This window comes from Haliotis rubra, unplaced genomic scaffold, assembly GCF_003918875.1.
Source record: "Haliotis rubra isolate DU_JTF1 unplaced genomic scaffold, ASM391887v1 Scf870, whole genome shotgun sequence".
Taxonomy (NCBI): domain Eukaryota; kingdom Metazoa; phylum Mollusca; class Gastropoda; order Lepetellida; family Haliotidae; genus Haliotis; species Haliotis rubra.
The window spans coordinates 373,293-395,111 of NW_025767602.1; the positions used below are offsets into that span (position 1 = coordinate 373,293).

General features: G+C 40.3%; 1 protein-coding gene across 1 annotated transcript in view; it reads left to right on the forward strand.

Annotated features, from left to right (window-relative positions):
* The window catches only part of LOC124263193 (ETS homologous factor-like), a 33,236-nt gene extending 13,794 nt beyond the window's left edge, over positions 1-19,442 (forward strand). Inside the window, 8 exon segments of the mRNA XM_046697767.1 lie at positions 2,064-2,110; positions 6,885-7,014; positions 14,756-14,908; positions 15,442-15,663; positions 17,554-17,699; positions 17,701-17,753; positions 18,020-18,074; positions 18,076-19,442. Of these exon segments, the coding sequence (XP_046553723.1) occupies positions 2,064-2,110; positions 6,885-7,014; positions 14,756-14,908; positions 15,442-15,663; positions 17,554-17,699; positions 17,701-17,753; positions 18,020-18,074; positions 18,076-18,123 (854 nt within the window). The 3' untranslated portion in view covers positions 18,124-19,442.
* The last annotated feature ends 2,377 nt before the right edge of the window (positions 19,443-21,819 follow it).

Genomic DNA, 21,819 nt, shown 5'->3' on the forward strand with positions numbered 1-21,819 from the left:
CATTCACTATACTGTATAATTAGTTCACCATGTACCCCACTGTAGAGTTAGTTCACCATTCACTATACTGTGTAATTAGTTCAACATTCACTACACTGTAGAGTCAGTTCACCATTCACTACACTGTACAGTTAGTTCACCATTCACTATACTTCATAATTAGTTCACCATTCACCACACTGTAGAGTTAGTTCACCATTCACTATACTGTATAATTAGTTCACCATGTACCCCACTGTAGAGTTAGTTCACCATTCACTATACTGTATAATTAGTTCACCATTCACTACCCTGTAGAGTTAGTTCACCATTCACTACACTGTACAGTTAGTTCACCATTCACTATACTGTATAATTAGTTCACCATTCCCCACACTATAGAGTCAGTTCACCATTCACTAAGCTGTATATTAATTTCACCATTCACTATACTGTATAATTAGTTCACCATTCACTAAGCTGTATATTAATTTCACCATTCACTATACTGTATAATTAGTTCACCATCATCAGGTGATGAAGAAGGGGCAAGGAGTAGCCCAGAAACGTCGTGTTATACAATAAAGAAGAAGTTGCCATCCATATACACTTCATCATATAAATTAGCTATTCCAATCTTCGTCTTACTGGAAACTTGCTGTACCATTCATCACAGTCCGTGCAGATACCCTACCAAGTATCCTACACTGATACATGAACGAAAGACGCAGTAAATGAATGAAAATATCCGGTTGTCTCCTCGATGTTGTCACTGACGTTCACGTAGCTGTGCTGATCCTGTATAAAGTGTTGTTCCTGAAGATGTTCTCAATAATATTCTTATATGTTGACTCTACTTCGCCGAAGACTTCCGAATTAACTGGATATTCGTGTTGTAGGCTATTCGGAGTTAGCTTGGTTTGAAGATCTCGTGACCAACCTCATACAATCATTGACCGTTCATATTTTTTTGCTAGGGGTGGGGTGGGGTGGGAGGTGGGGGTTGATGATGATATTTATGGAGAAGCATGTACAGTGTCAATGATCCCCGCTACGACTTATTTACAAAATAAGTGCCCCAACCTGCATGTCATATACACGTGCAAAATACCCCCATAATTTCTAAGCATAATTTTAAACATAATTTTATGTACAAAATTGCTGATTGCTGAATTGATGACCGCCCTAACTCCCCAGAGCAAAATGGGTGACACCCCTTAAAATCATCATCACCACAACCCAACCACCTCCCAGCCTAAAATGATGAACGGTCTCTAAACATGTATGAACTTCCTGATACGTTAACAAGATATTAACTTCGACCATCCCTCCGGCATATGATAAAGCTTATTTTTAATACTTTGTGGAACACTTCATTGTCAAGCCCTATGTGTGTTCCAGGAACACTGGCCACAGTCTCGTGTGCTTGTGGTTCAAATTAAGGAAGGGGCGGTGGGGTAGCCTAGTGGTTAAAGCGTTCGCTCGTCACGCCGAAGACCCGGGTTCGAATCCCCACATGGGTACAATGTGTGAAGCCCATTTCTGGTGTCCCCCGCCGTGATATTGCTGGAATATTGCTAAAAGCGGCGTAAAACCAAACTCAGTCAGTCAGTCAGTCAAATTAGGGAGGGTAAATTGGTGATTTGGTTAAATGCGTGGCGTGGTATTCTGGCTGCTCATTTCTTATTATGTCAACCCCTGGATTGGTCAGTCCAGACATATTTACTCAATATTGTAGAGAATGGAGTTAAACATCTCGCTGTAATATGTTTATAAGCAATCAAATGGAATGAGGAAAAGCGTCATAAATACCCTTGGTTGTTGAACATTGCATACATATACTCTTACAACAGCAGCATTTATGTTTGTATGAATGTGTGAGTGTGGAGGGGGAAGGGGGTGTGGGATGGAGAGGAGATTAAGGGCACACCTTTCAATATTGGGACATACTTTGTTGCATTCTAAATAACTCAATTCAAAAAGCAATTTGCCCCAATAATATACATTATGTTTCTTATCTTTTGCGTTTGTTATGCTTATTTTAAATGTTCCCAGGTGAATTATTTTCATATATTCTGCTGCAGGTACAGCAAACATGGCTGCGTCCCTCCCGTACTCCATTTCACACGCTGTAAGTATACATTTCAATTACTTGAACAATTATATTCCTTAAGTTTTCAGTCAGCCACAACCACATTACTATATTATATTGTGATGGAGTGAAGGACGGACGGACAGATCAATACAGAAGATGAATGCTTCTGATGCTGCTAGACCTACTCAGTAAAGTTCATTTGCCTTTAATCATTCGTTGCCTTGACGGATACAAATTGTACGCCAACTACTTATCAGTAAGGTATGGAAAATATGTGAAACAGTGTCGGCTTACATCCATAAATTCATCCCACGTTACTAAATTCTCCTCAACAAGGAACACGAAGAACTATGCCATCGACAGTGTATCTTTTGTGGGTTACAGGTTGTGTTTTAGATTTTATATGGCATGCTTGTCATCAGTGCCTTACGCTCGTGTTCCCATAAGCAAAATTTATAAATTTCCAGTTAGTATGTTTTGACTGAAATAATGAGATGCAACTCCTGAACTTTTCTGGCTGATTTTTCAACTATTGTGTTACTGGTCTACTGTCCGCTGTTTATTTTGTTTCATTTTCAAATTGGTAATCGTCTCCTATCAGTGGTTAAACGAACTATATGAAAAATATACATGCACGCACAAAATGGTATTACTGTGGTAGAATGAATATGTTATGAGGCAAGACTGACTGTACATATTAATTTGCCTGATATCAAATTTACAATGGTCCCAGCATTTTGAAAGATGACGAATCAACGCTAATGTCACTGCAAGTGATACTTTCCAAATATGGATATTTTCCTCACAAATGTTACGCCCGAGAACCAATTGGTATGGTATCTTAATCACGTGACTTATAGTGTGGTTACGTATCTCAACGAGGAAACTTCCGTTTTTCACCGGTGAGGAACTAACTACGATTGGTGGTAGGAAAACATAATCTCGCACAAACGAGGAAAACCTATTCCCCAAATTTGATAACGAGGAAACAAATTGTTTATGTTGCACTTGAATAGTAAAATGTTAGTAAAGATTGTGTGGTGTTTCATAGCCCTGGTTTGCGTATGATATGGTGTTTGGCCTTAAGTCTATCCCTTATTTCAAGTCTGATTCAATAAAAATAGATCGAATTGGCCGGATAGTTAGATGAGTAGATGGATAGAGAGATGGATGGTGACGGGTGGATGGATAATGAATGGAGGGATTGATGGAAAATAGACACAGGCAGATCAGTATAGATAGACAGATTCACAGGCTACTGGAAGAACATTTGCAGTAGGTCAGACATACTGCAATACAGGCAGTAAGACGGCAAACAGAAAACGGGATAGTAGACAATGAGTGAGTGAATGGGTTTGGTTTAACGCCGCTTTTAGCAATATTCCAGCAACATCACGGCCGGGAACAAGAGAAATAAGCTTCACACATTGTACCCATGTGGGGAATCGAACTCAGGTCTTCGGCGTGACGAGCGAACGCTTTAACCACTGGACTACTCCACCGTCCCTTGTAGACAATGAAAGTGAGCTACAACCAGGTTGTGAGACATTTAGACTTATTGCTGTGGCCCAGCAGTTCAAAATAGCGATTTGTTTCCGCGAACTATTCGTAATTCACAAACCTGGTCATTCCACAGGACATAATGGAAATTCCCGTCTTCTTAATAAAATGCTGTGCATTCTGATTTATGACTATTATCTAAAATTCATTGATTATGTTTTGGGAAAACCACCAATGATCTCATGAAAAGGGAGGACAAGATATTCAATTATTTGCACTAATTTCATAATAGTGACGAACTGCTCGTATCAGACAGGCTTGTGGGTATATTTCCTTCATATCAGAAGGGTGTGGAATATGGGGTAGGAATGTGGAGGCACATCGTAGCAGAAGGGATAGCTGAGGGTAGGCAGATCTTATCATTACCTGAAGTGGTAGCTAAGAATAGCCAGATATTACCCGGGAGGATAGCTGGGGATAGGCAGATAGTACAAGAAATTGTAGTTAGGAATAGGCACTACTACAAGTTGTAGCTGGGGACATGCAGATAGCACCAGAATGGGTAGCTGGGAATATGCTATAGTACCAGAAGGGGTGGCTGGGAATATGCATATAGAACCAGTAGCTGTAGCGAGGAATAGGCAGATAGTATCAGAAGTTGTAGCCGGGGACATGCAGATAGCACCAGAATGGGTAGCTGGGAATATGCTGTAGTACCAGGAGTGGTGGCTGGAAATATGCTATAGTACCAGGCAGGGTGGCTGGGAATATGCTGTAGTACCAGGAAGGGTGGCTGGGAATATGCTATCGTACCAAGAGGGGTAGCTGGGAATATGCTATAGTACCAGGAGTGGTGGCTGGGAATATGCTATAGTACCAGGAGGGGTGGCTGGGAATATGCTATAGTACCAGGAGGGGTGGCTGGGAATATGCATATAGAACCAGTAGCTTTAGCGAGGAGTAGGCAGATAGTACCAGGAGGTGTAGCTAGCGATAGGAAGATAGTACCAGAAGGGTTACCTAGGGGTAGCTAGGAGGAGGAAGATAGTACCAGAGGCTGTTGCTTACGATCGGAAGATAGTACAAGAAAGGGTAGCTTGGGAAAGGCAGGTGGAACAAGAATGTGTAGGTAGAAATAGGCAGATAGTACCAGAAGGGGTATCATATCGCAGAAATACACAGGACTAGCTTGGTGTGCAGATGTGCAGATTGGGTGTATTTCCCCTGCACAACGTCTACAAATAACACATCTCTTGTCTGTGGAGCAGTGAAGCTTCTCAGTTAATTGAAGAATAGGAGGGCATGAGTGACTGAATGATGATCAGGCATTCTTTTTGTATGGCACAATGACACAAAATATATCAGGTTACTTCTATAAACCACTCGGTTGTCTTATGTTGAATACTACTGTTGCAACCCCAACCCCAACCCCAACCAACCAACCAACCCCCAAACCCCCCAACCCCCAAAACTGAAGGCCAAACTCATTCAGAATTGATGCAAGGGTAGATGTGTGGATGCTTCTAGCAATATTCCACAACCTGATCCCAGGCTTCACACATTATACCTAAAAGTAGAATCGCGTGAAATGGCAACCCCTAGTCCCCAAGGCCTACCCACCGTCTTACGTTTGAGAACGTGTGGCCACATGTGTCTGGTTTCGTTACATACAAGGAAAGAGGACTGTTTTATAACGTCAACACCAGAGAATGCCCAGTCACGATTATCCACCGAGAAAGATTTTGTTTGGTGTAGAAGGCTAAGGGACGATGAAAACAGGAAGGATCCCTGCGTAATCATAATACCGGGATTTGACGAAACAGTCACATATTTATTCAGATTATAACAGTGAGTGGGTGAGTGAGTATGGTTTTCCAGCAATATCACGGCGGGGGACACCAGAAATGGGCTTCACACATTGTACCCATGTGGGGAATCGAACCCGGGTCTTCGGCGTGACGAGCGAACGCTTAACCACTGAGTTACCCCACCGCCCCAGATTATAACAGGGAAAGGACATCCTTATCCTTTTTTGTGAAACTTCTGCAGTCATCAATGATTCATACAATCCCCAAGGATTCTGTTTCGGCGGGAAATCGAGACTGGTTATTCTCTGGCATTGACGTTTTCGCGACCTTCACGACAAAGGCTTGTTACCTGATACAACTTCCTGGTTGGGTTGCTCTTAATAATATAAACTTACACCCGTTACACATAGCCCAGCAAACATTCACATGGAACACAATGGTTTGACAACTTCTGGAAGGAATGCTCTGACCCGGTAAGGCATTTTGTTCAGTATAGAACGAGGCGGTGGGGTGGCCTAGAGGTTAAAGCGTTCGCTCGTCACGCCGAAGTTCGATTCCCCACATGGGTACAATGTGTGAAGCCCATTTCTGCTGTCCCCCGCCGTGATATTACTGGAATATTGCTACCCACTCATTCACTCACTCTCCCAATCCGACACCTGATACTGATGGAATATTGCTAAAAGCTGCGTAAAACTAAACTCACTCACTCACTCACTCAGTATATAAGGTCGAAAACCCTGTCCAATCCCACATTGGAGGAATTCTGCGAAATATTTTAATCGATCTCATATGATAGTGAGAGATGAATGAAAGTGTGAAACCATACCCCCTTTACATGATGCCATGTATGACCCTTGGTTCATAGTCGAATGAACAAGATTGGACCATTTTCTGTTTCAGAAATTCACCAAGGGACCGTAATTTGTTAAACACATCGTATTGAATTAATTGTTATTTTATTCACCCTGCAACTTTCTCTCGTCATCATCTTAGTACAGTGGGTTAGTGGGTTAGTGGGTGAGTGTGTGTGTGAGTGAGTTAAGTTTTATGCCGCTATTAGCAATATTCCAGCAATATCACTGCAGGAGACACCAGAAATGGGCTTCACACGTCGCTCCTATCTTAGTACAATTGCACGCATACACATACGCACTCACGACCAAACATACAAACATACACACACTCACTCACTCACGAGTTTATACTTTCGCTTCTTCACAAGCCATGTCCTATGATATACGTTACATATCATGTACAAATTGAATGCACGGTCCTTTAACAAGTGTTTAGAAAAACCTAGCCAGGGTATACAATGACATCACATTCATGTCTCCCATGCATTTACTACACAATATGCACTGCTTTAGCTGACCCTGTCGGTGAACTTCCTCCTTGCGTTGATAAGATAATATGAACTGTGTACCGCTTGCTCATAACACTGGCAGTCGGTGGTAGTGGCACACACATATGATCTCCCTACTTTGGACGGGTTGTTTCAGATCACCCAGTATCCGTCTGAGCAGTACCTCAGCTATCATCAGTACCACCCGACCCCACAGGATTACTACAGAATGGAGTACATGAGAGAGAATGACTTTATGAACACTGACCCCCATAACAGTCTTGATGGTAAGTATTGGGTTTTCCATATGTGTCCACCTCTTGAAGGAAGTGTCAAATGGGCGGTTTCAAATGGTATGGGATAATGTTGAGCAAGGAACGATTGTTGAACTCTTGCTGACTAAGATCCACAACACGCTTGATATGACGCTAGCTCTGCTTGTGTCATCTGTACACATTGACAGGTAGAAGTGTAAACATAGCGGTAATTTCTAACGCACCCTTCACCATGGTTTTACAGTTAGTTTGAGCAATGGACCATGGTTAGTTATTGTCCAGTCATCTCAGAAATTGGTTGACGAATAGTATTGTTGCCAGCACTGATCCTCTACGACAGGGCAAATTAGATTCTGATTATCTGTCTGACAGCTTGGTGTGTGTATATATTCGCTAGGGTACACTCGCAGTTTAAGTGCTCAGATGAACAGTTTCCTGTACATTCAGATGTAATGAAACTGTGATATTTCCGGAAGTGTCTCTGGATGATCAACACAAGGTTCAAATCCTGGAGGAAGAGTTGGGCGGACACAAACATATTAATATAACAACGTATGATGTAAGAGATCACAAGTGTCATGAAGCATACAAAATACAGAAGGGATGTCCATAAGAAAACCTGAATCGGTCAAAAACCTGCATGGTTAACTTACAATAGATCCAATAGGATCCCATCTGTGCATGGCTCCACACAGTCAACGACCTTGATCTTCATGCCTGATCTGATTCAAATGAAAGTCCACAAACACGTCTGGCAACTGATGAATAGTGCTATTAATGTCCAATAAATATCCTCACTCTCATCACCAATACATACCTTTGCAAGCTTGTCATGGTTTTGTAATTCGGTTGCATGTAAGGTTTAAGTGTGCATGGTCGGTGCAGTTATAACAGATTGTTACAAACGTTGCCCTCACATATATCTTGAACCTTATCAGGCTGCTCGAAAGGTCAATGAGGAAAGGTCTTGAGGTCTTATCATCATCGCTGAATCTGTGACATTTTATGGATGTAGCTGATACTATTATGGGTTCTTGACTGCAATATATGGAAATAACCCTCCACACATACCATAAATTGTTTAATTGTTATATAATCATGGTCCTACAGCCGTGATGGTCCATTGTACAGGGCAGGATGATGACAGGGACGTATCAGAGTCACTGTGCGTCATGATATGCCGCATCAGTGGCCCATGGGATGTATCTATTTTGTATTGTATTCTCCCCGGGGAGTTGAAAATGCTATATAAATACATTAAAATGCTAAAGAAGTATACATGTAGGTTCTTGTCACGAGTTGATACGTGTAGTGCATACATGCATCTACATCAACGAAAGGTGTGTTTATGAAGGGTATTTCTTAGATTGAACTTTATTATGATAAAGTCTGGGAGATACACGTGCACGCCAGGTGTATAATTGATGTAATAATCTGTAAGATGTAGTACAACATGTTTAACTATGCCTCTTCTTTCCATTAACTTTCTGTCTGACAATGCAACACCACACCGTCAAATATACTGCAATTGTTGTCAAACCAGGAAGACAACACAGCATATCAGACACTAACACATATACCCAGACTTAGTACGTGGGGGGGAATGTCTGTAGGCCAGGCGCATTGCAATCTGTTTACTTGACTACGTGAAACTGCTCTGATACACCTGTTCCATAGTCACTAAAATAGGCGCTTTGTTACGTCCTGGCATATGGAATGCTGTTACGCTAGTGACCTTGGTGTACCCTTTATGTTCAAGTCTCCCATTAGTAACTGTAAGTACAAATGTATCGATTTATCATAACTGTCAATTCCAAAATCTTTCATTAACTTATAGATCAATGTTAACAGTATTGGAGTGTTTCGATAATCCATAAATTGTGTGTCGCTTATTTGCTTTATGAATAAATTAAAGGCCGTGTATTCTATTTTCAATTCTGGCGAGGGTGGTGTGGGTGTGGGTGTGGGTGTGGGTGTGGGTGTGGGTGTGGGGTGGGGTGGAGAGTAGGTGTTGGTGGGGTTTGAGTGGGGTGGGAGTGGGATTGGGTGGGTTGGGTTGTGAGTGGGGGTGGGGTGGGTTGTGAGTGGGGGTGGGGTAGACAGAGGATATGTTTAAGATTACGACTACTCCAAGACATTGTTTGAATGGAGGAGCAGTTTTTTTCTGAAGCGTATCATATTTTTACACGCCTTACCCCTCCTCCATCCACCCGCCATCTTGCCCACCCAATCCCCAGTTTCTACCTGACTGTACTAACATCTCCGTGGCTGTGACGTGTGATGTATTGAAAGCAGGAAAGGACTATCTCATCGACGAGCGGGAAAAACCTACATTGTCCAATTTATCAACGTAATAGTCCTATATATCGCTAGTGCATCCCGCGAATGGTTTAGTAATGGCGCCATACATATACCTTATGTGTTGATAAACTTAGGGATGTATGTGTTCCATGCATAATCTATTAATCTCTACTGTCGAATTCAGTATATGTCTATTCGATCAACTTATAATCTAGATAACCCAGTGCACCATAATGCATTTATCATATATATAATCCGTGTACCGTCACCCCACACATCACCTTGCCGTTGCAGGGATGATGGTAAAGGCGATGTAAAATGATACTCACTCACTCGTGTAAGCTCAGTTATTGAAAGACATTTAGAAGTTGGACGGACATGAATACATGGCAATTGTAATGGATAACAACTTGTTCTTTGTTCTTTATCACGACTTTTCATAACTAATTCTGGCTTCATCATCCACCCGATTAGCTCTGGAACGTCACGATATTGAATATAATCAAGCTCCTGTCCATAAAACGTGTCATGTATTCGTTTTAGGTCGGGTAAGCTAATTTATACAGATATTCATATACCTTTCATTTATATGCTTATACTATCCACTATGCAGTATGCACGGACATTCAACCTTGTGCATTTTTTTCTAACTAACATTGATCACGGCTCATGCATTATGTATCAACTGTAACATAACTATACTGGCGCTTAGAATGCATTGCATCATGCAGAATGCATTTATAACAACATAACACAGGGCGAGAGTGACTGGGCCTTGATGTTTGTAAGAGACTGATTATATCTTTCGCACAATACTTCAATGAAAGCAACAACAAAAACAACAACACAGTTCAATGTACGAATCCCTACCAACTGCTTATACCAGGTGTTCACGAAGAGGTGTTTTTCAAACAACATGCCCCACGTCTAGTGAACAATCTTGGTTTTCTAAAATTGGGATCGACAGTTTTCACAGTATTTCAGAAACGAATGATCAAAACAATTGCGTCCCTCTACCCACTTAGAAATGATCTGTTCTGAATAACACCGTACTAAATCAAAAGAATGCACCTGCAAAATTGGAGTTAGTGAGTGAGTTAGTGAGTGAGTTAAGATTTAAAGTCACATCGGCAATATTTAGCCATATCATGACTAAAACAAGTATATAATTCACTATAAATACAAGTAAATTATAAACACCTGTCATCGAAGGACAGTAAAACCAGTTAGAATGTCACAGTATCAAGGACTAAAACTAGCATTCTCTCTAAAATTGGAATTTGAAAATTGGATTTGACAACACAGTTACCAAGTTTTAGAATTACAAACTGTCATCGAACGACTTTGTTTGAAAGGAACAGACCACGAAAATGTTATCCGCATCTAAAACGTACCCGTTACTTGTGTGTTTCGTTTTAAGCTGCAATCAATCATAGGTGTATACTTTCTGTTGGAATAGGGTTAGAATTGGTCTTCAGCAACCCGTGTTTGCAGTAAGAGGCGACTAACGGGATCGTGTTGTCAGGCTCACTAATTTGGTTGACACATGTCATCGTATCCGAAGATCAATGCTCATGCTGTTGATCACTGGATTGTCTGGTCCAGACTCGATTATTTACAGAGCGCCGCCATATAGCTGGAATATTGCTGAGTGCGGCGTAAAACTGAACTCACTCAGTCCCTTAATTTTGGTGTATACCTTCTGTTGGCCAGCGGTTTACATACCATACATTTATATAAGTCGGTTCATCGAAACCATAACAAGAACCGCTGAAGACATTCCACTGCTTCTGCAATAAAAATGAATCAGGAAGTTAGATAGAGCAAAGAAGTATTGTGAATTGTTCAGCCGCCTTCTTTGATTGGCTGTTCGCCCATTGTCGCTGTGGGTTTGACATATATTTGGAGATTGTATACAACAAAACATACACTATTGGCGCTGATCCTATCTGCTTTTTAAACGGTAACTTGACCTAGAAGTTATGCGTGGTGTCTGCAGTGTGCAATTAGTTGGTCGGTTGTTTAAAGCCGCACACAGCAATATTCCAGCTGTATGGCGGCAGTCTGTGAATAATCGAGTCTGGACCAGACAATCCAGTGATCAACAGTATGAGCATCGATCTACGCAATTTGGACACGATGACATGTGTCAACCAAATCAGTGAGCCTGACCATCCGATCCCGTTAGTCGCCTCTTACGACAAGCATGGGTTGCGGAAGACCAATTCTAACCGGATCTTCACGGGTACAGTTTTCAACTAGTTACGGAAGCAGCTGATGTCTCATCTGTCGTATATTCTATGGTACAATGTCCTGTGTTAATGTGTTTTATAGATCCATGGGGTTACTAAAGGTGATCGGAAACTCCATTCCTAGAATGGATATATAGATATATCTTTACCAGAGATTTCTTATGGAATCGGAAAGGGTTTTGTCGTTTGTATTTATGGATACAGAAATAGTTTTGTTTGTTTCATTAAAACACCCCAACAACACTGATCGTGAACATACGAAGAGTGGATAGAACCCTCTGATCGTGGCATGCAATTTATTTAGCTTTCCTCACAATAATGTTAAAACTGAAATACAGTGGAACCGAGCTAAACACTTATCGATGACTGTATATAATACAGTGTCAAGGAAAACTTGATTGATTATATGTTGGCCATTTATATCCAAGTGTGTACACAACTGAAAAAGCCATCAACCTGAATCAAACATCCATATTATCAATAGTGTTACCGGCGGTGATTCACACTTTCATAAATGTTGTCACTTACATCATTCAGTGGTTCTGAAAGCAGTTGTATAGGAAAGGTAGTTCCAGAACATCCAACTTGTTCAGGAACGGTTGTGATTTAGCACTAATTCAACTCAAAGGATTAAGCATTAAACGACACTTTTCGGGCAATTTGGGATAAGATTACTCTTTCTAAAGAGATTGTAAGACACCTCACCGTTGCGCCCAATCCACAGCAGAAAACCATGTGTGGTTTGTGAGCTTATAATTTTGCCTATTGCCACACAACTGTGAGAAGGTGGAACGGAACAGTTTCAAAGCGTGATACATTGTCAGAGTTTCATGACAGTTCAATGATTTAACACCTGGTGTTTCATTCCTCGTCGTGAGATCTTATCAAACATATGGCTTACGTTGTACACGAAAACAAACAACAAATCACTCATAGACATGTTGTACGAGACAATTACTCATTAAACAGTGGCATATCGTGAAGTTACTCCCAGATAAGCTTCTATAAATTCAGTCGTTACTTATTGTGAATAACACAATCAAACTTGACAGCCCTCTAAACCAGTGACCACACAAATCGTCTCCGCCATATTGGATATGATCTGCGTAGGTGAGTGTACTTCCTTAGATAATCTGTATCCCTTAATTTGATTTGAAGAAACACACACCCCCTCAGATAACCCAAACTGAATTGACAAAAACAGCAGCAACACAGCAAGAATAATTTACAGCTGTAGTCCGATATTTGCATTCTTGAAAAAAATCTTCTTCCTGGTTGACAGTTGTAATCTGCAGCATCAGAGCGCTTGTCCACACAGGGTGTTATTTCATACATTTTGCCGGGTATAAGACGACCCAAGGAGGAGGAAAATCCTTGTATTTGTTTTCATTTCCTTGATGCTAGTTTGAGGAAAACTTGTGTGACACAACTCAAACAGAATTGCCTTTGTTTCTGTCCAAATGTTTCTGTTTCCTTGTGTACGTCTATCGACGTGTTTCATTCGACATTTGGACTATCAAACGGAAGGAATGGTGTATCATCATCGTGAATATTCAGTTGAAAACAAGGTATAACATGTTTCATTTTATTACGATCATATATTTTTCTTGCAAGTTTATCATAAAAGCCTGTCTACGAAGTGCAATAGCTTGTCATAACTGTTAATCCACCTCGAAGGTTAGCAGTCTGTGCTTAACGTCAGCCATGTACTTTACCAGCCTCGTTGAGTTTTCTGTACACGTTGTTGATTTGTAAGCAGGCATATTTATCTGTTAGTCCGAAACCTTTACAAGATATTTCATGTTGTATCATTTGTACAGGAGAAAAAAGGATTCTGATAGGGTGTTCTGTATATATCCTTACAATAACTGAAGCGTATTGAGTTATTTCATGGGGTTACACTCCAGCCTTATTATGTGATATATACTCCGTTTCAAATACCGGTGGTGTTTTGTTTTAGTGAATACCTTGGTCCATGCCAACATTGCTTGAGCAGTAGATTATCAATACTTGCCATGTTCTTATCACATGATCTAAGACTGTGGTCATTTTCCGTCCTCTCGTATTTGCTCGCGATATAGTACAGACTGTAATCTTGCAATAGGAACCACATGTCTTCCTTGAGGCTAGGTTAAGAGAACTAAGCACTAACTTCAAAACAGGCATTACGTGACACAAGAGAGTGCAAGGCATGTATGTGAGTACGATTAATAAAATAAAGTTCCTGTTTCGGATTACTGTCGTTCATTGTGAGTTAACATGTGTCGTACCACTATAATGTCAGTTTGCTTTTTGAAATTTCCTGTGGGGATATTAGGGTATTATTAGCTCCATGTCGTCTATGCTTTTCGAAGGAGTTAAGTAAACTAGGTCGGTGACTGAACGCGTGTTATTATCACTCGACACAATGAACCGAACTCTCAGGCTTTCATTGATACCTGTGATATTGCTGACCGTGATTTCTTAACAATATTCGCAATATTTGTAGCTGGATGATTCCGATAAGATACGCATATGTTTTTCTATATCTGAACTTAGTTGTCTCTTACCGCAGTTTTCGAAGAGGGAACTCATTTAACATATGTTGCTGTTGTTGCTGTTGGGTCAAGTTGTAAGGTGTGAAAAAATTGCTGTTCAACACTTTATATCCAAAGTAGATATATTCTAGACTTGTACAGATGTAAAATAGTACACACGCTTTATATTTTTATTTAAAGGAGACGGTAGGTTATCATAGTGGTTGGATCAGATGTGGAACCTATTTCATGTGGATATTACCGGGATATTGCTGAAAATATTAAATCGCAACCCTACGTACTCATCTGTATCAGATGGGGAAGGAGAACTAAATAGTTTTAGAAACCGTTGTCTGTTTTAAACCTAACGAGACACATCATGAACAATATATCTAAAATAAGGAAATAAAAATATTTATGTGGCCATAGATCACAATAAATATGATTAAATAAAATATGCGTGTGTGGATCATTGATACCCTTATTCACCTGGCATGTATGAACCATGCATAATGTTTGAACCATGTACAAAAACGAATGACCAATGCGTGAAGTCAAGTATGAATCGCTTTTGGACTCGTTGCGCGTTGTGTGATTATGATTGAAGTTTGCTTGAAGCAGGTATACAGCATACTTTATTCGTGCATGAACAATACCATCTGAACCATTTGCCATCTATTGCAGAAGAACTTCTTGGTGCTTTTGAAGGGACGGACTACACACCTCTCGCTCATCTCTCTTGGACAGACGTTGAAGACATGTCTCAACTCCCCCAATCTGAACTAATGTCTGAACGAGCTGACTTGGGTTCAGATGGTGTTGATGATAGCGGCTCAGGTAGGTACAAATAATCATGTTAATTGTCACTATCCACAACATTCAAGCACAGATAACAGTACATATGTGCTAAGGCATCTGTAAATATTTGAAACTTCTGGCGAATCATATATGAAAGTACATGAAAGAAACCGTAACATAATGTTTTTTATTCTGTTGGGCGAATAGTGAATGAATGATCATGAAATAACGTACCTCAATCTTAACTGAATTTCGCATATGCGGTGTTCGTCTTTATCATAGAGGAGTCGGGAGCCTAGTGGTTAAAGCATTCGCTTGTGACGCCGAAGCCCCGGGTTCGATTCCCCACATGGGTACAATGTGTGAAGCCCATTTCTGGTGTCCCCAACCTTGATATTGTTGCAATAGTACTAAAAGTGGTGTAAAACTTAATTCACTCACTCACTTTATCATAGAGAACACACTTCCTTGACTGTTTATTTAAAAATGTTCAGGAAGTAGACTTAGATAACAAACCCGTTCCTGTGCAAAAGGTTCAACGTTAAGCAAATTTTGTGTGGTTCCTTCCTCAGATTATAGCGATCCCGGCAGTTGCTACAGCGACACCTATGACAACACAGCCAGCATCATGAGCATAAAAGAAGACGAGAGCAACTTCTACAACGAACCTCTGTACCAGCCAGAGGAGTTGTTCCAATGTCCCCCACTAAGTCAAGTCTTCGCGTCGGATATGCCAAACCATGACCACGTCAGGCCACCACAGAAGAAAAAGCCGGGACGGAAAAAGGGCCAGAGTAAGTTCATGGGAAGAATACTTGTTGGACATGGAAATAGTTGAGATGCTTAGTGCTCTATCTGAGGATTATGTATATTTCTGACATGAATACTGTTTCATGTGACGTTTGTGACATGAATAGTGTTTCACGTGACGTTTGCGACATGAATACTGTTTCATGTGACGTTTGTGACATGAATACTGTTTCATGTGAGGTTTGTGACATGAATACTGTTTCATGTGACGTTTGTGATATGAATAGTATTACCGTGTCATGTGACGTTTGTGACATGAATACTGTTTCATGTGACGTTTGTGACATGAATACTGTTTCATGTTACGTTTGTGACATGAATACCGTTTCATGTGACGTTTGCGACATGAATACTGTTTCATGTGACGTTTGTGACATGAATACTGTTTCATGTGACGTTTGTGATATGAATAGTATTACCGTGTCATGTGAGGTTTGTGACATGAATACTGTTTCATGTGACGTTTGTGACATGAATACTGTTTCATGTTACGTTTGCGACATGAATACTGTTTCATGTGACGTTTTGTATGTAGAAATTAACATTCATAACGTCGAAACTTCTTAAATACCATATAATAATTCATATCACAGCAAAACAGCTGATACAGATTAAAGGATTCAAACGTGCAGGACTCAAACCAAATTGAAGTGTAAACAAAATGTATTGAGGATCAGTCGTTCTGGTAATAATTAGAATCTCAAAGAAATTATTATTGGTTAGTAAGGTGATAATGATAAATTAACAGGTTCTCAAGCACAGTGAGAACTATGTGTAAGTCTTGGCGTTATCTGAAAGCAACACAATGAGGAATTCCGGTCATTCATGTGTACCGTCGTAACACCCGGAAGCAAACGAACAGTTATTCTTCTATATAAAGCACGAGGTGACATGAAATCAACCTTGTGTAGGTCATACAGTAAAACATGGAATATTGGAGTAACTGAGTGACAATCGTTTTTCGTTGTTTTAGCAACGTTCGATCAAAGTGGTATTTATAGCAGATGACATCAAGATGATACCAGATACTGATTTTATACAGTGTACCAATGTGGAGAATCAAACCAAGACTTTCGGTTGACTAGCAAACGCTGTTACCACTGTGCTATATCAATACGGAAAACGTTATTGGTTTAAAGATAACATGTTAACTGTACTTATCCACATTGTACGAAAACGTAATCGTGTCAGAGCTTACAATGCAATCTGTAATTCATGTTACAGTGGAACCTTCTTGGATACTTTCTTATTTTGGAGAGTACTTCTTATGTTGGAGTGTTAAAGTTCAGAAAACAAATCTTGATTTCTATATATCCCAGATTCTATTAATGGATAAAACGATAACTTTTTTCTATAAAATACCACCCTATTATTCCGGATCTGTCATCAGAGGTAACTCGTGCGGATTAATAAGTGTCCGGATTAGTGAATGATGAGTAAACTGCAATATAGCATTGGTTTCATGCCACAGTTCCCAGGTATGTTCCGGGATTGCAGATTAACTTTTATAATTTCAGTGTACTTCGTATTGTTTGTTTGGCCTGCACAGTTATGACAACCGCAGGTCAAAATACAGGGCTGGATAACCCAATTATCAAAACGATATTCGTATGACATTGATAAGTTCAAATTCTGACTTGATTAGTTCAGACGTACGTGTTGCCTTTCCGGGGCAACTTTTGCGCCGGTGAGAATATTTTGCAAACCAGAATTTCGAGTTGCAGATCTGGTCTGAGTAATTCTATGTCACCGTTGCTCATGCTGTCACTCACAGGTTCTGTGATGTTTGAGCCGTCATGTTATAGCAATAGCATTGCTGACATAAATCGTTGAGAATTTTCAAGCACTCTCAATTTGAATATTTTTCCTTGCAGCTTCCAAAGTGCTTCATTTATGGGAGTTCATCAGAGACCTTCTCAAAGATCCCAAATGCCACGGTAACATCATCCAGTGGGAGAATAGAGAAGAGGGCGTCTTCAGAGTCGTCAAATCATCGGAAGTTGCAACTCTCTGGGGTCAGAAAAAAGAAGAACAAGAAGGAGATGACATATGAGAAGATGAGCAGGTCCATGAGGTGGGTACCCGATAGTGAACTAGTAATTCACTTTACTTTTCCATGAACTCTCGCTTAGGTCATTACAAGTATTCAATATTTACTGGGACTTCTAGCTGAACCTTATTTCTCACTTGCTCTCTGGTACACGAACCTTTGCATCTAATAAATAGAACAGATTGTTCGGGGGTGTATAATTATTGATCAAACTTCGACGAGTACCATGTATCTATGGTATGATTAGTGTTTGATGTATACTGAATCAATATTTTCTTTCATTTCATCAGGTATTCAAGAAAAGAAGGCTATTTCATCGACCTGCCTAAAAATAGTGGCTACCCTAAAAAAACTTTGCTTCCGTTTCGGACCCAAATCGACGGGTTGGCAGTGACAGTTTCCTGACACAATCGTGTGAATTCATAAACAGTCAAGAACCTCGACGCCATTGCGGTCATTAGTCATGAGGAATTGTTTTCATTGGATGAATGTGGCAAGAGACAAACTTGTGGACAATCTCATGATGCTTTGTGTTTGAAAGGCGGGTGCTAGTTGATGACATTCCTCAGTCAGCTGGGGACAGTAACCTTACACTGCTGACGATAACTGTTCAAGTCCAAGGTTGACGTTCGTCGAGGACTCATTTCATTTTACTCTTCCATTTTCCACACTGTGTACATAACGCACTGTCAGACATATTCATACTTTCATATTTTAATATTTTCATTTATATTTTCATAGTAAAAGCAGTCATGCTATGAACATCAAAACCAAAGTTTGACATCTGTGGAGGGGACATCTCCCTGTGTGTAAATAACAAAGAGATTCTGATGTACATTCTGTCGAACTGTCTCGTGTCACCTGTAATCATCCCATTATCATTGTTCAACGAAATATATATTTCTGTAATGTTGTTTGGATCTGAATGTATGTACATTTCATCTAGCCTGACAATGTTGGTCTAAAGCATTTCAAACAGAAAGGAAACTCAATCCTACTTGAGACAATGCAGGCATTGCCGTTCGATTGGTGTTATTCAGCATAAGTCATTCCATATTCCTGCTTTCCATACAGTTGCGCATCTTTGGTTATGGAACAGTTTTGTGCTATCCGACACTCGGTAGGAACATAACTGGAAATCATCAAAATCATGGATCAAAAGCTTTATGTAGTGCATATAAATTGAAACCCTTTCAATCCGGACGCAATAAGTTTCAGTCACATCGTACGGTTTAACAAGTTTCTGTAATTACGAATCACTGTTATGTTAATGATCTTTGGGACGTTCAGTAAGCTTATTCGGATAAGCGGGGTCTGTATTAAGGAGGTTGCAGTGTATACGGAACCAGTTTCAATATACGGCATACATTCAGCATTGCCTCGTGCATTCGATACAATTCGAAACTCGTTCTAATTTGACCGGAATGTTTCCATATTGTCAAGGCAGCACTGCACTAAGATGTTTAGATTAGATCTCCATGAGAACGCAATCACTATGAGAACCGGATCTCCTTGGAACATAAGTATGATATCATAAAAGTGCCTTATGTTTTGTTGGGTATGGTGAGGTTGTAACGGTGTACCCGTGATCTTGGTATTATTAGAGTATCTATGAATTTGCTCAACCTTCATTATGCAAACGACATACCACTTGCTCGACTTAAAACTGTTTTCTATTTTTTCTTAAAATAAATTTATTGTTTTATTACCGTTTATCATGGTTCGAGTTTTCTGTGCCTAACATGTTTCAATTTGTAAAATTTGTATTTTTTGCAACGCCGTAATAGTAATCTGCCTGCTATATGATGTCGGTATGTAAATAATCGAGTCTGGGCCAACTAATCCAGTGATTGACATCAGGAACATATCTACGCAATTGGGATACGATGACATGAAGCCAACCTGGCATCGGATCCAATAGTTGTCTTTGACGATAAGCATTAGGTTGGTAAAGATACAATTCCAACCCGTATCGTCACGGTGACAGAACCACGCTGGGGAGAATAGAGTTTTGATGTCATCATCAGTGTCGATAGGTTTCATCAACCTAGGGTCGTTGTTATGACTGACTGACTGACTGAGTTTGGTTTCACGCCGCTTTTAGCAATATTCCAGCAACATCACGGCGGGGGACACCAGAAATGGGCTTCACACATTGTACCCATGTGGGGATTCGAACCCGGGCCTTCGGCGTGACGAGCCAACGCTTTAACCATTAGGCTACCCCACCGCCCCGTTGTTATGAACGTACACTACTCCAAAACATGAGACAAGTTCTGTGTAAGACTTGGTGTAGCAACCATACAGGTGCCTATACGATGTTATTGCCAACAAGGTAATATATAAACCGCCTGGTATGCGCACATGTTGATTTTATCGATAGACAGTGCTGATAGGTTAGTTCCATCGGCGTGCGCATCCTTTTATTGCATGCACAACAAGTGACGTCATATATTGCTCGTGACGTCATAAACCAATTTATGTCATCGGAACTAAAGGTTTACGATTTTTCGTGTTCTTTGTCGTATGAAAACTGCGACATATGGACAGTAAACAACCCAACTATTCTGTTCCTAGGGAATATATGCTGATAGCAGCTCGCCAATACTGTGGGCTTACATAGCTATTTCACTTGGGACATAGCTTACGTAATCTCCGAAAGCTATATATCCAACAGCCAAAGTGGATTTAATCATGTAACGGTATTGATATCTGAGTGAATGCGTGGCTGTGGAGTTAGGTTCAACACCGATCAGAATAACAGATCTGTCATATCACCGTGTGTCAGCGGACTGTAGATTTGAATGCAAGCCCGCATATGTGACGGTCTAACATGTTTACGACCCTAGTAAAACACACAAGCACGGACCACGCTGAAATCGCTGGTATGCTTTAGGGGGGAAAGACCTGTACTCAAGTACGTCGTGTCAGTGTTGAAAAGAAATAAAATAAATATGATGAATTAGGACGTGGGTCGATCCAAATGATTTCCATGTGCACAATAAATCACTCCAGGTATTCGGTGGTCAGGATACTGGAAAGTTGATTTCGCCTTTATGCGTTGCTTAATGGGGAATGAAAGCATAGAAACATTACACTATTGCGCGTTCTTAGGAAAATATTAGTTTGAAATTACGATTATTTACAAATGATTAAAACAAACAGATAATAGCAGGTTTGCGATCCATCTTCATACTTCCAGGGAAGAATTTGTGGTCTAGGCTAACTGCCCCCCAGACAACTGCCCCCTGGCTATGTGACCCCCGTCCATTGTGCCCCCTTGGTTAATTGCCGCCCGGACAAGTGCCCCCATCATAACAAAAACACACAAACTGAAAGTAATAGTTTTAAATTTCTTCATATATTTAATATTTATAGAATATATAATACAATACAATGCAACATAGCAATCTTCAGATTCACTTTGAATTCGATAATGTGAATATTATCAAGTAACACAACAAAATATAAGATCACGTAGATCCATTTTCAGTCACGCTGTATACCACACACCACCGCACACGCACACTCGATGACCTCCCTCCCTCCTCAACTACAAATCACTTAGATATATTTGTATGCGTTTGATTTTTGTTCAACGTCTCTTAGGCGAGTGCATATATGTGCATTATATATGCATTCCTCCTTGATTTAATATTGGTTTGTCAGGGCCATGTAAACCGTTCGTGGGTTTACTGGAGGAAAGACAGATTCAAGAAATTGAGATTGAAGAAAAATCAAAAAGCTATAAATATGCGTTAGTGATTTGTATAACTGCGTGTATTGGGACTACGTCGATTCCTTTATCGATTAAAAAAGTCGCATGTTTATCCTAGCTTGTCCTGCTTATAGTACACAACAAACACGTCACAAGCTGTATCACGCACCAACATTTACAGATATCTGACTCTGAATACCCGAGGTCAACCCGAACTATTTGTCTGCAGATTAAAATAGACTTAGTGACAGACATGCACGAGCTTGTCCGTGCATCTTCCGGGTTTGTGGGACTAAAACGTTTATGGCATAATATTCTCGTTCAGGCATTCAGCGTCATTGTGAACTGAATGAGAAACTGCTCTCACAGTAT